The following is a 12,013-nucleotide window of genomic DNA, read 5'->3' as shown; positions in this document are numbered from 1 at the left end:
ATCATCATAAGATCATTGTTTTACCCTGTTATTGGAAAAATGATTGATCAATATTTACATGATTATTTCATCACTTTATTTGAATAATGACTTCAATATTTGAAAATGATTGCATCACTTCAATCTACAGAAAATTATTGCATGACATTATTTGAATGATTATTTAATATTAAGAAAATTATTATTTGAATATTTAGCCTCGTTATTTGAACAATAATTGCTGAATATTATTACACCACCTTATTTGAATAATAAAAGTGTTTTATGATGAACATAAAAATTGAATAATAAGCATTCACACGCCATTCAGACAGAACCTCTTCGTAGTAGTGTGTATGAGTCGGGACAGATTGGGTCGGGTCAAGTGTGTGTGTGTGTGTGTGGGAGAGCCACTGTTGTCATGGAGACGCTGCTGGCCCGAAACCATTCGGGTTCCAGAACACTTGAGTTAACGGAACACACACTCCCAAAGCAAACAAGCCCGTGACACACACATGACTTCACACACACAAGCGTGATGCTTAAATCGGCCCTAAACCTGAGAGATCGGCCCGTGTTTGAGTTTCTGAAGCGTAGGATCTCAGAGGCGCCGGACGACGTTCTCAGGGTCACCATGTTTATGCATGAGACGTGGTGTGTTTTAAGGGGAAACCGGGCCATATGTGTGAGACCAAAGAGTAGTGACCCTGAGCAAAGCACAAACACAAACACAACAGTGTGTGTGTGTGTGTGTGTGTGTGGAGTCAGCACAGACACAGCCAGGACTCTTCACTGAGAGGTGTGTGTTATTCTGAATTAAACATTAAAAACACTCACTAATGCTATTAAATAAAACACAAATCAATAACATACAGTTGAATCAGCTCATATATTTATAAAGTAGTAAAACATTCAAGAAAACACAAAAATAAATAAATAAACAATACCAAGAGAAAGCAAAGAAAGCTGTCTGCATTATCAGACGGTCAAAACACGGCATGATGGGAGAACATACGGACACACACCTGCTGCTGTGAACCTGTGTTTACTAAACACACCTCAGGCTGGACTGCTGCTTCCGCTCACACACACACACACACACACACACACACACACACACAGCTGTGCGGGGCATATCTGTATCTGACAGGTGATGCGAGGAAAGGTCAAAGTTCACCTGTGTTTAAGTGTTAGTGAAGGCACTTTACAAAACTACATGGTTTTAACTAGTTAAACTAGCCAATCTGAACAATTAGTTACACAACTACACAACAAAACTAACTGGGCATTATCTTTAAATATGCAACTAAATATTTACTATATGCTATTTAATATTTATACTAAATACTTAATTTTTGCAATTACAATTACCATTTATTTGGCACAAAACAGCGAGACAGATACGTAAACTGATGATTTTACACAAAAGACAAGTAATAATACTAGAAAACACTTATTTATAGAATTGAAAATAACAGTGATTTGGGAATTATTTTAAATATTTAACTATAATATTTAAATTGGAAAAAATAAAAAAATAAATAAAAAATAAAAAATTAAAAAATAATAAATTAAATTTAATTAAATACACTAAATTAAATTAGTGTTTTTCTATGACAAAACATTGAGGATCTAATCTTAATCTTAAACGGATTATTTCACATTATTTACACAACTACACAACAAAACTAACTGGGCATTATCTTTAAATATTCAACTAAATATTTACTATTTACTATATAATATGTATACTAAATACTTAATTTGTGCAATTACAATTACATTTATTTGGCACAAAACAGCAAGGATCTTAAATTAGATGTATACTTAAACGGATGATTTTACACAAAAGACAAGTAATAATACTAGAAAACACTCATTTATAAAATTGAATTGAAAATAACTATAGTGAATTGGGAATTATTTTAAATATTTAACATTGAGGATCTAATCTTAATCTTAATCGGATGATTTCACACTAAACATCCTAATTTATAGAAGTGAATGAATTGTGTGTAATCTTTAAATATTTAACTAATCCATTAATTTCTGCGATTCCAATCAGTGTTTATCTGGCACAAAACAATGAGGATCTTAATAAGGGTGACAGGATTAAACAGATAAACATAATTAATACAATTAGAAAATTGAATATAAACAACAAAACAGAACAAAAGAAGACGTGAAGAGACTCAAATTAATTTTTAACAAGGTATTTACAGCACATTTAGTTTACTGATTGAAACAAACATGATATTATCTGATAATTCCCAATTCAATGTAATTATTTCTCAGTTCCAGTTTCATTAATTGAGTTTAATGTAACTTTATCTGTTAAATTCAGTCAGAAACCAGTGTTAGCCTGGATTCACTGCATTATGTCTAAAAGGTGTCCAAAAAGATACACTTTTATAATATCTGTAGGCAACTTTGCTTGAGTATTATTTTTTCTGGAAACTGTTTACTTTTAAAGGTGCATTGCGCAACATTTTATGTTAAAAATAGCCGTTTTTCTAACCCATACATGCTTAAACAATTTCCTGATGGGCTGAATGAGCCCTTCTCTGATCCTCTTCATGGATAGTAGAGCCCGACCGATAAAGGATTTTGAAGGCTGATACCGATACAAATATTTTTGGGTTTTAAAATCCGATATTCCGATATATCGGCTGATATTTTATTTATTTATTTTTTGTCATGCTTATTTGAGTTTAGAGAACTGATGGGGATGTTCTTTTAATTGTTATTCAAGCAATGACCAACTTAACGAGTGTTGCCGACAGGAACGGTGTAGAGCGCCCTCTGGTGGACAAACTATACAACTCCAACACTCATGACATGGTTCAAGCGTGTTTCGTCCGTTTTTATTTTATTTTTGAAATATTCATTTATCGGCCATTATAACTGCCGATACCGATAGTTTGGAAAATGCCTAATATCGGCCGATAATATCGGCAGGCCGATATATCGGTCTGGCTCTAATGGATAGTGACAATAGTTCACCCAAAATAAAAAAATACTGTTTTACTAGTTTTAGTGTCAGCACTACATTAAACTGCTATATAATGTTGAATATAACATGTAATATTGCAATATCCTGATGTTATGAACATAAAGTGGCCTATTATTTTAAATATATCTAGCCAGTGACACAGCAAGCACATTCATCTACAATAAATATTGTCCTGTGCTTTGGGTTTCCAGCACCAAATCCAATCCTATTTACACACACAGTGTAACACCAAAATTAGCATTTTAATCAACAGTACATTTTTTGCTATCCTTTTATAATATGTTTTGGAGATGCAATAATATCCTATTGTGTGTTCATAGTACTTTTACTGAAGTAAAATCGTTCTTTACAACTTGTACTTGTGTATCTGTACTTTTTCAAGGAAGCCGTGTCCACCTTAACTTTCAGGTCTCCAGAAGAGAACATTTATCCTAATCGAGTGGGAAAAGTACAATAAGCTGCAGTGATATGAAAATGAGCGTTTGTGTCGCACTAAAGTTCATCCGGTGCCCTGTTCCCTCACTCCAGAATAATCCCAGCACATTCCCACCCCAACTGGCTCTTCTCAGGCCCTAAACGAGGGCTAATCCCCCTCTCCAGAAGCCCTCGCTCCCTCACTTCTGCTCTCTTTATCCTCGAGTGAGTTCGTGTCGTTGGGTCGGAACGGTCAACACGGGTTCCTCTTCATTGCGGGTCATTGTCCACATGAATGGACAGATCTGGGTGGTGGCCGTCGCTGGGTTAAGAGTGCAAACAGTCTCACACACATCAAAGCTCAGCAAACATCTCCGTCTAAAGCATATCCTTCTGGCTTTATGAAGAGAAACAGTCTCAGACTTTGATCACGGTCCCGCCACCACATACTCCACAACTCAACCATACACGTGCAGCTCACAAACTACACCAACGTTATTAACGAGAACTAGCGACCGACTCGGATACACGCCACTCGGAGGAATGAAGATATTAGGATATTATAATATAATGCTGTTAAAATCACAGATAATCTGGGACTTAAAACTGGAACGTTGAGAATTCTGAAAGTTAAAAAACAAAAACAAATTCTATTTGTGGTTTCCTTTAATTATGCAATACATCTCTGCACATTTTCTCAAGTTTACTGAAAATGCACTTATATATTCTACAAACTAATGTAATAAAATAACCAAGTTATGTTCCAAATTTGAAGTTGATACCACAAAACTTTAGCCTGTTTCAAGTTTTTAAAGTACAGTTTCGAAATGGTTTTGACAGTGTTTAACCTTTCGACTTATACAATTACAGTCCTGGACGACATCACTGCACTTTTTCATTTTTAGTTTACTTTACTGTAAAGCAAATTTACTAAACTAACTACTGTAGTTATTATTTTATTCCTGCCACGAAATTCTCAACAACTCAACAAGCTCACAAATAAAATCTAACTATATTATCACCCATCTAATAAATGCAACTACATTATGATATATGTATTTGTATAGTGTAATTAAAATTTTTGAAGTGGATCAAAAATTTTCATCAAAGTTGTCCTGAGACAAGAACAGGTATTGTTCAAAATTCATGTATAACTTTTTTGATCCACTTCAAATGATGACTACTCTCTCTCTCTCTCTCTCTCTCTCTCTCTCTCTCTCTCTCTCTCTCTCTCTCTCTATCTCATTATATATATATATATATATATATATATTTAAATTTGAATTAAAATGTCATGCTGATAGAATTTGAGATGAAAAAAAGACAAAAAAAACACATCTAAAGTGTTCTCAGATTGGTGGACCTCAAGAGTTTTAAGACTGACGTTTATCACCATTCATAAACTCCAAGGCAAATTATTATGATGGAAAATGCAGCAAAATAGCAATATAATTATATAGCATGCCGCAATGCTGATCTCAATCTGGCCGGGAAATAACCTATTTCTAGAGAAGAGGAGTATGAACAGATCTGTGTGAATCTCAAAATCTGATCTCCTGAACACTTTAACAGCCTGAGATTACATCAGCTCAGTCCTGTGAGCGAGCAAAACCTTCACTAGGACCTCACACACCTACACCACATCTCAAATATATAACAGCTGGTCAGAAACAGAGAAAGAGACCGTCTGAACGACATCTTCAACACACTTCAGGCATAAAAAAGAACAAACAGCTGCGCTTGTTTAACTATCTGGTGTTCTTCAGTCATTTTCAATCAAAAAAAGTTTTTTTGTACATTTATGTCATCAGAATGGTGTGAAACTTGGTAAAGGTATTTCTTTACGGAAAGAAATTCACCTGGTGGACATTTTTGGTACTGCGGCCAAACAAAATCTCACTGAGCGCAGATATCAACATTAATTTACAGCACAACTTGTTCAGATTTACGGCTTTGATTTTCTCACAATTTTAGAGTAAAACAAGTTCTGGAAAAACTTCTTTAAAAAGAGACCAAACTTCAGTCTGTGATTCAAAGCATTCAAGATTTACCACGGAAATTACATTTTCAGGTCTATGTTAAAAAGTCAATATATGGATAATAACTTAAAAACATAACTTAGCATAAAAACATAATTTAGCACCATAAAATCCCTTAAAAAAAACAAAATATTTAATAAAAACAATATCGATCTAAAGATATAGTGGAATCATTTCATTGAGAAAATTGAGCAGCTTCAAAAAAATTAAAATGTAAAATAGAAGTTAAAATTTACAGTAGTGCTAACATTTTTTATTTTATACAAAATATATATTTTACAAAATAATTTTGACTCTAAAATTGGAAAAAAAAAATTGAAAAAGAGATTCAAGATTTACCACGGAAATTACATTTTCAGGTCTATGTTAAAAAAGTCAATATAACAACTTCTACATAATTTAGCACCATAAAATCCCAGAAAAATACAAAATATTAAATAAAAACGTTATCGATCTAGAAATATAGTAGAATCGTACAAAAAAAAGTAATAGTAAAAGAAAAGAAATAGTAGAAAAAAATTGTCATTTTTGAGCAGCTTCAAAAAATAAAAATGTAAAATAGAAGTTAAAATTTACAGTAGCGCTAACATTTTTTATAGTACACAAAATATATATTTTACAAAATAATTTCGACTCTAAAATTGAAAAAAAAATTGAAAAAAAAAATTCAAGATTTACCACGGAAATTACATTTTCAGGTCTATGTTAAAAAAAGTCAATATAACAACTTCTACATAATTTAGCACCATAAAATCCCCTAAAAATACAAAATATTAAATAAAAACGTTATCAATCTAGAAATATAGTAGAATCGTAGAAAAAAAGTAATAGTAAAAGAAAAGAAATAGTAGGAAAAAAGCAGCTTCAAAAAATAAAAATGTAAAATAGAAGTTAAAATTTACAGTGGCACTAACATTTTTTATTTTATACAAAATATATATATATATATATATATATATATTTACGAAATAATTTTGATTCTAAATTTGCAATACAATCAAAGCTGTGAGTCTAACAATTTTTTTTTCCATTTTTTTTTCTAGTTAATATCACAAAAATTGTGCCTGCAAAAAGGATTTCAAATTGTTTTGATGAATTTAAGTGAGTGTTTACGCTAATTTATGATGATGTGTGTAACTGGCCAATGATAATCACTTGAAACTATATTCATAACAAGACCAAACAACATCCTGTAGCGTCATGTGCTGCTGTATTTCTCATGATCATGTGGATCAGTCACACTAACACACCGATCGAGCATCAGTAAACATGAGAGATGAAGCTCACTCATGCGTCAGTCAGAGGGGGCGGAGCCAAGATTCCCCTGCAGCTCTGATTGGTCACAGGGGCTTTGAATGACAGGAAGACACAGGACTGTGCGTCACGGCAACAGTGAGTTATGCCACTCATAACAGAGAGAGAGAGGAACACACACACACACACACACACACACACACACACACACAGGAAGGCGTCTGTGATAAATGATAATATTTTCAATAGAGACACTGATAGAAACACCATTAATCAATTTCCAGTGAGTAAGAGAGGGACGTTTTCAACAATTCGGGCATCTGTTTTTATCAAAATCACTTGAAAAGAGAAGTGATGTATTATCTCACACACACACACACACACAATGGGATGGCAATATCTGAAATCCTCTGAAACGTGTTGGTCCCTGTGAGGAAAACAAGCCTATAAATCACACAGAATGAGTTTTCTGAAAATGTAAAAATGCAGAAAGTTTTCTGTGTGTGTGAGTGTGTGTGTGTGTGTGTGTTGACACAGTGAAATGACTCCTGCTTTAAATGAGGGGTGACACTGACTCCAAAAATTGGATTTGTGTCCTTCTCCTTCTGTCTCTCCTCCGTCTGTGTGTGTTTGTTAAGTGAGCTTTAATTGAATTAAATTGAAGGTTCTGTGGGTCCCTGACACACAAGCTCTGCCATGGCATTCTGGGTAAAGAGTTCACACACACACACACACACACACACACACACACACACACACATTCAGAGAGCCCAAATGAACACAACAACACACACACATGCACATGTACGTGTGTGTCCAGCAGCAGCTAATGAAGCAGTAATTAAGAGCTCAGAGTGATCAGGCCTGAGACAAACATTAGTAACACACACACACACACACACACACACACACACACACACACACACACACACACAGAGTCTCACTTGTGTTGTTTGTTCATGGCCGCCACCATGAGAGCCGTCCATCCCAAACGGTGTCGAGTGTTAGGATCGGCTCCCTCCGACAACAACCTGAGAGAGAGAGACAGCAAAACAGTGTGAGGTGTGTGTGTGTGTGTGTGTGTGTGAGAGAGTGTGTATGTCTGTGTGAAAGTGTGTGTGTGTTTACAGTCAACAGTGAACTGAAACACTTACTGGTTCTCAGCAGACTGACCTCTAACTTAAAACACTTAACACATCTGGTGTCTCACACACACACACACACACACACACACACACACTTCACTGCCATCTGCACTGTCTGCCTTCTGGGGCAGAAACCCAAAACACACACTCACTCTCACTCTCACACACACACACACACACACACACACACACACACACACACTATTTTATTACATTTCTGTAGTATTTCTTACGCAGCACTCTTTATTAAATGTGTATCTTTGTTCAGCTGTATTTAATCGTCATGTAGTTTGTCATTTCCATTCTTTATTCTCATTTCTTCACGACTGTGTTCTTGGGTTCAGTAATCGACTGTGTTGTTTTTAGTAATCGCTTGTATTAGTTAAGATAGTATGAGTGTTTGCTGTGATGTTGAGAATAGAGAAATCTCACCGGCATCTAAAAACTGCTCTCATAACAACAGACTCTATCATGATATATATACTACCTGTGCTGATGAACTGAAGATCACTGTCGCCCCCTGGCGGACACGCACACACACGTCACACACTCTGCAGCGGACAGTCACATGACTGCTGCATTAAAAACCCACACAAACTGACGTCAAGCCTGTTATTATATTTATTTTGATCATGAGTACCAGATGAAGAAATAAAGCCCTGGTTTAAAATCATTCTGCGTACGAGGTTGTTTTATAACATTATGAGTGTGTGTGTGTGTGTGTGTGTGTGTGTGTGTGTGTGTGTGTGTGTGTGTGTGTGACCTGCTGAGCTCATCGGTGTTGCTGGACCTGCAGGCGTCGAGGAGAGCTGACGCTGAAACATAACCATAAACATCTCCATCAGAATTCACAAAACACAAGCTATGAAACACTCCATAGGACACGCCAAATCTTTATTAAAAAGTCAAAATTATGACTTAGAATGTCATAAACTCTTTGATGTTTAAAGTATTATGTTTTCAATGTCATATTTTATAAAATACGTCATAATTTGAATAAGTAAACATACTTTTTAGATGTCATAATAACAGCTTGATCTGCCATTAGTTCGATTTGTCGCAATCACGATTTTATCTCATATTGATCTATAATTTTGACTTAGTATGTCAACGTTTTCATCTCATAAATATCAGTATGCCCACATTATGTCAAAGTTATGATTTACACATGCAACTTTCTCTACCTTTATCCTCGTTGTCTCTCTTCAGGCAGAAGGCGAGCGCCGCGGCTGAGATGAGGCCTACAGAAGCAGAAGCCGCGGTGTGGGAGTCGCTCTGGTGTCCGCCTCTGGAGCGCCCCGAGGCGGTCAGACTCGCCCAGCTGCTCCGGCGGCCCTCCAGGTTTGCGCGCCACCTGCTGGCCAGCTGATGGTACTGCATGTGCGAATCCTCGCTCAAAACGCTCTTCCTGGACGCTCGCGCGCCGCTGAGCACCGGGCTCCGGTTCGGTTCGAGCTCACACAGGTTACGGAACCGGGAGGCCTCCCCGTGACTGGTCTGAAGCGCGCGACACGGAGACAGGCTCCGCGACCTTCGCATCAGGACGCGCGCTGGGACCGACGATAGCAACATCGCGACGCTCCGAACTGACGCGATGACAATAACAGCGGGTTCCGTTATCGGTTAAGATGGTGTGTTCGGTGTCAGTGTTTCAGTGATCAAACACACACGAATTACGAATTCTGATGTTAAGGATGCTGGAGGATGAGAGCTTGACAGCAGAAACGTGTTTCCGGTGAATGATAAACATCCGCGCGCGGTGAACACGGAATCATGGGAAATGTAGTTAACAGCGTCACTACTGCACTACATGCGCTCACAAACGAAACGTTCTTTTTTTTATATATATATATATATATATATATTATTATGACGATTATTTAAAAGTTTAATGTTCGGACATCCGTATATAGCCTACAATAATGAAAAAAATCTATTATACACTTCCAAATGGATCAAGTTGATTGACGACGATAGATCGATTATATAGCCAAAAACTGTAGGCTATATATCAAGTCAAGTCAAAAAATGTATTGTCTTCCGTATGTATACAGCTGAACCAAATTTCGTTACGTACGTACCGAGATGCATATCAAATGCAAATCACAATATCCTACAATAGACAGTGCAAAACAGCCCTCAGCATTCACATGATACACACAATGCAATTTACAGTAAACAGTAAAAACGTGCAAATCGCCAGTAGACAGAAAAAGTGCAATAGACAGTAAGTAGAGCAATTTGACCAGCAGAAGCCAATAAAGTGTCGGTGCAGTTTTAATGCCCATAGGTATGAACAGGTGTATATATTTATATATATATACAAACACACACACATACATGTATATATTTATATATAATGTGCTTTGGGCTGTATTTTTGTAATTATAAGCATATATGTGTGCTGGTGACCTTTGACCTGCAGAGGGCGTCTAGACACAAAATACACGAGCAACACTTTCCCTCTGTCATCAGTTTATGGAAGTATGCACATTAGACTTGAATACAGTCCAAATCCCTTTGCATTCTAAATTATTAATAAGTTTTTTTTTTATATATATATATTATGAAATGATTAATTTTTAATTTTCCGGTATTGATCATACTGAAATGTTCTTGATGTTGTTTGTTGACATACACACAATTATTGAAATAAACTACAGCAAAGTCCAAATGGACTATTCTTGTTTTGTCATGAAATATTGCAGTGTTTATTCTTAATGATTTATTAGTGTGTTTGTGGTAATCTTAAATCACCTCTCTTCCCTTCTCTGATGACGAGGGCGGAGCAACCTGTCACTCACATGAGATCAGCCAATAGCAGACCACAATCAATTCCCCACAGACACATTCAAGCCCCGCCCATATTTGTTCTTGTTCCAGAATCGTTTCAATTAGACAAACGAACATCTGTTATAAATGAACTGACACCTTCAATTCAATAGAATTACATTGTTGTTTTAATTACATGTTTATTTGGCCAGAATGAATGCTAATGGAGAAAGGTGAGATAATTTACACGAGAGTCTAAAAAGTCCTCAAACTGTAGTATTCAGACGTCAGCGGAGTTGATGATGATGTCAGAGATGAGAATGAACGAGGGTTTGTGGTTTGATGAAGAAAAACAGAGAAAGAGGGCATTACTGAAATTTAAAAATTAACTAAGGTCAAAAGTTTGTATGTCGTGCAAATTGTAAAATGTTCTGAGTGCTTTTGCGTTAAGAGAAGATGAAATTGTAATCAAGTAATGTTTCATCTCAAGTAAAAATACCAAAAAAATAGGTTTACAATCTGAAAACTTACATTTATGAATATAAAACCGCACACTAAAGTTTATTTTCAGTTTTCTTCTTTTAAGTATTATAACTACAGTCAGGGGGGTACAATTAGTAAACAAACAAACAAAAATACATAAAGAAATAGTAAACTTGAGGTTATGATGGGAAGCTGAGGGGAGTAACACGTCAGCGCAGTGCTCGTGCATGCGAGTGGGCGGAGCCAAGCTGTCAGTCGTGTGTGTGTGTGTGTGTGTGTGTGTGTTAGCGGGCACACGCCTTTCCTCATCAATAACACACATACGCACACACACACAGCGGGATGAAACAGCTGCTTGTGCATTTCACTGGTAAACGCGTTCGCGTTTATTATTTTCGACACACTCATTTATGAGTGTATTCACACACACACACACACCCGCGCGGGTATATCTGGATATTTAAACGCGCGCGACAAACACATATGAGCTTATATATATAAGCATATGTTTGAAACATCTGATGTGAAATTGTGAATCAGGATCCGAAACCGCAGAGACTCGGTTCACACAGAGAGAAACGCCCGTGCGTCTCGCGCGCGTCTTGTTTTTTTTTAATCAAGCGACGCGCGTCAGGGAATAACCCGAATTAAACTCAACTTTGGTGTTTGTTAGTTTGCTCTCCAGGAGCCGCAGCTCTTCATCTTCTTCATCATCACCAGGAGGAAGATGATGAAGACGATGATGTCCGGGGAAGAGGTTCTGATCCCGGATGATCGCGCGTTCAGTCGCTTTCAACGCGAGTGTGAGTGCGATGAAGGCTGGACTCCGACCTACAACAAGTCCAGCATCTGTGTGTGGATCCAGATCCTGGAGGAGGAGAAGAGCTTGCACAAGATCAAGGTGAGTGTGTGTG

At 36.7% G+C, this 12,013-nt stretch overlaps 2 protein-coding genes across 3 annotated transcripts in view; one reads left to right on the top strand and one right to left on the bottom strand.

Moving 5' to 3' along the window:
• clpb (ClpB family mitochondrial disaggregase) overlaps nt 1–9,606 on the bottom strand; it is a 32,281-nt gene extending 22,675 nt beyond the window's left edge. For both annotated transcript variants that reach the window (XM_039684905.2, XM_039684906.2), the window contains exons 1-3: nt 9,029–9,606; nt 8,608–8,659; nt 7,644–7,730 (exon numbers count right to left, since the gene is read on the bottom strand). In XM_039684905.2, coding sequence (XP_039540839.2) covers nt 7,644–7,730; nt 8,608–8,659; nt 9,029–9,416 — 527 coding nt within the window. In that variant the 5' untranslated portion in view covers nt 9,417–9,606. The remainder of the gene's footprint in view (nt 1–7,643; nt 7,731–8,607; nt 8,660–9,028) is intronic.
• A 1,812-nt stretch (nt 9,607–11,418) lies between these two features.
• The window catches only part of stard10 (StAR related lipid transfer domain containing 10), a 17,951-nt gene continuing 17,356 nt past the window's right edge, over nt 11,419–12,013 (top strand). Inside the window, exon 1 of the mRNA XM_039685146.2 lies at nt 11,419–12,000. Within this exon, the coding sequence (XP_039541080.1) occupies nt 11,827–12,000 (174 nt within the window). The 5' untranslated portion in view covers nt 11,419–11,826. The remainder of the gene's footprint in view (nt 12,001–12,013) is intronic.

Source organism: Pimephales promelas, chromosome 16, assembly GCF_988280905.1.
Source record: "Pimephales promelas chromosome 16, fPimPro1.hap1.1, whole genome shotgun sequence".
NCBI lineage: Eukaryota > Metazoa > Chordata > Actinopteri > Cypriniformes > Leuciscidae > Pimephales > Pimephales promelas.
The sequence above is the reverse complement of the archived record's forward strand: the minus strand, read 5'-3'. Positions and strand labels throughout refer to the sequence as shown.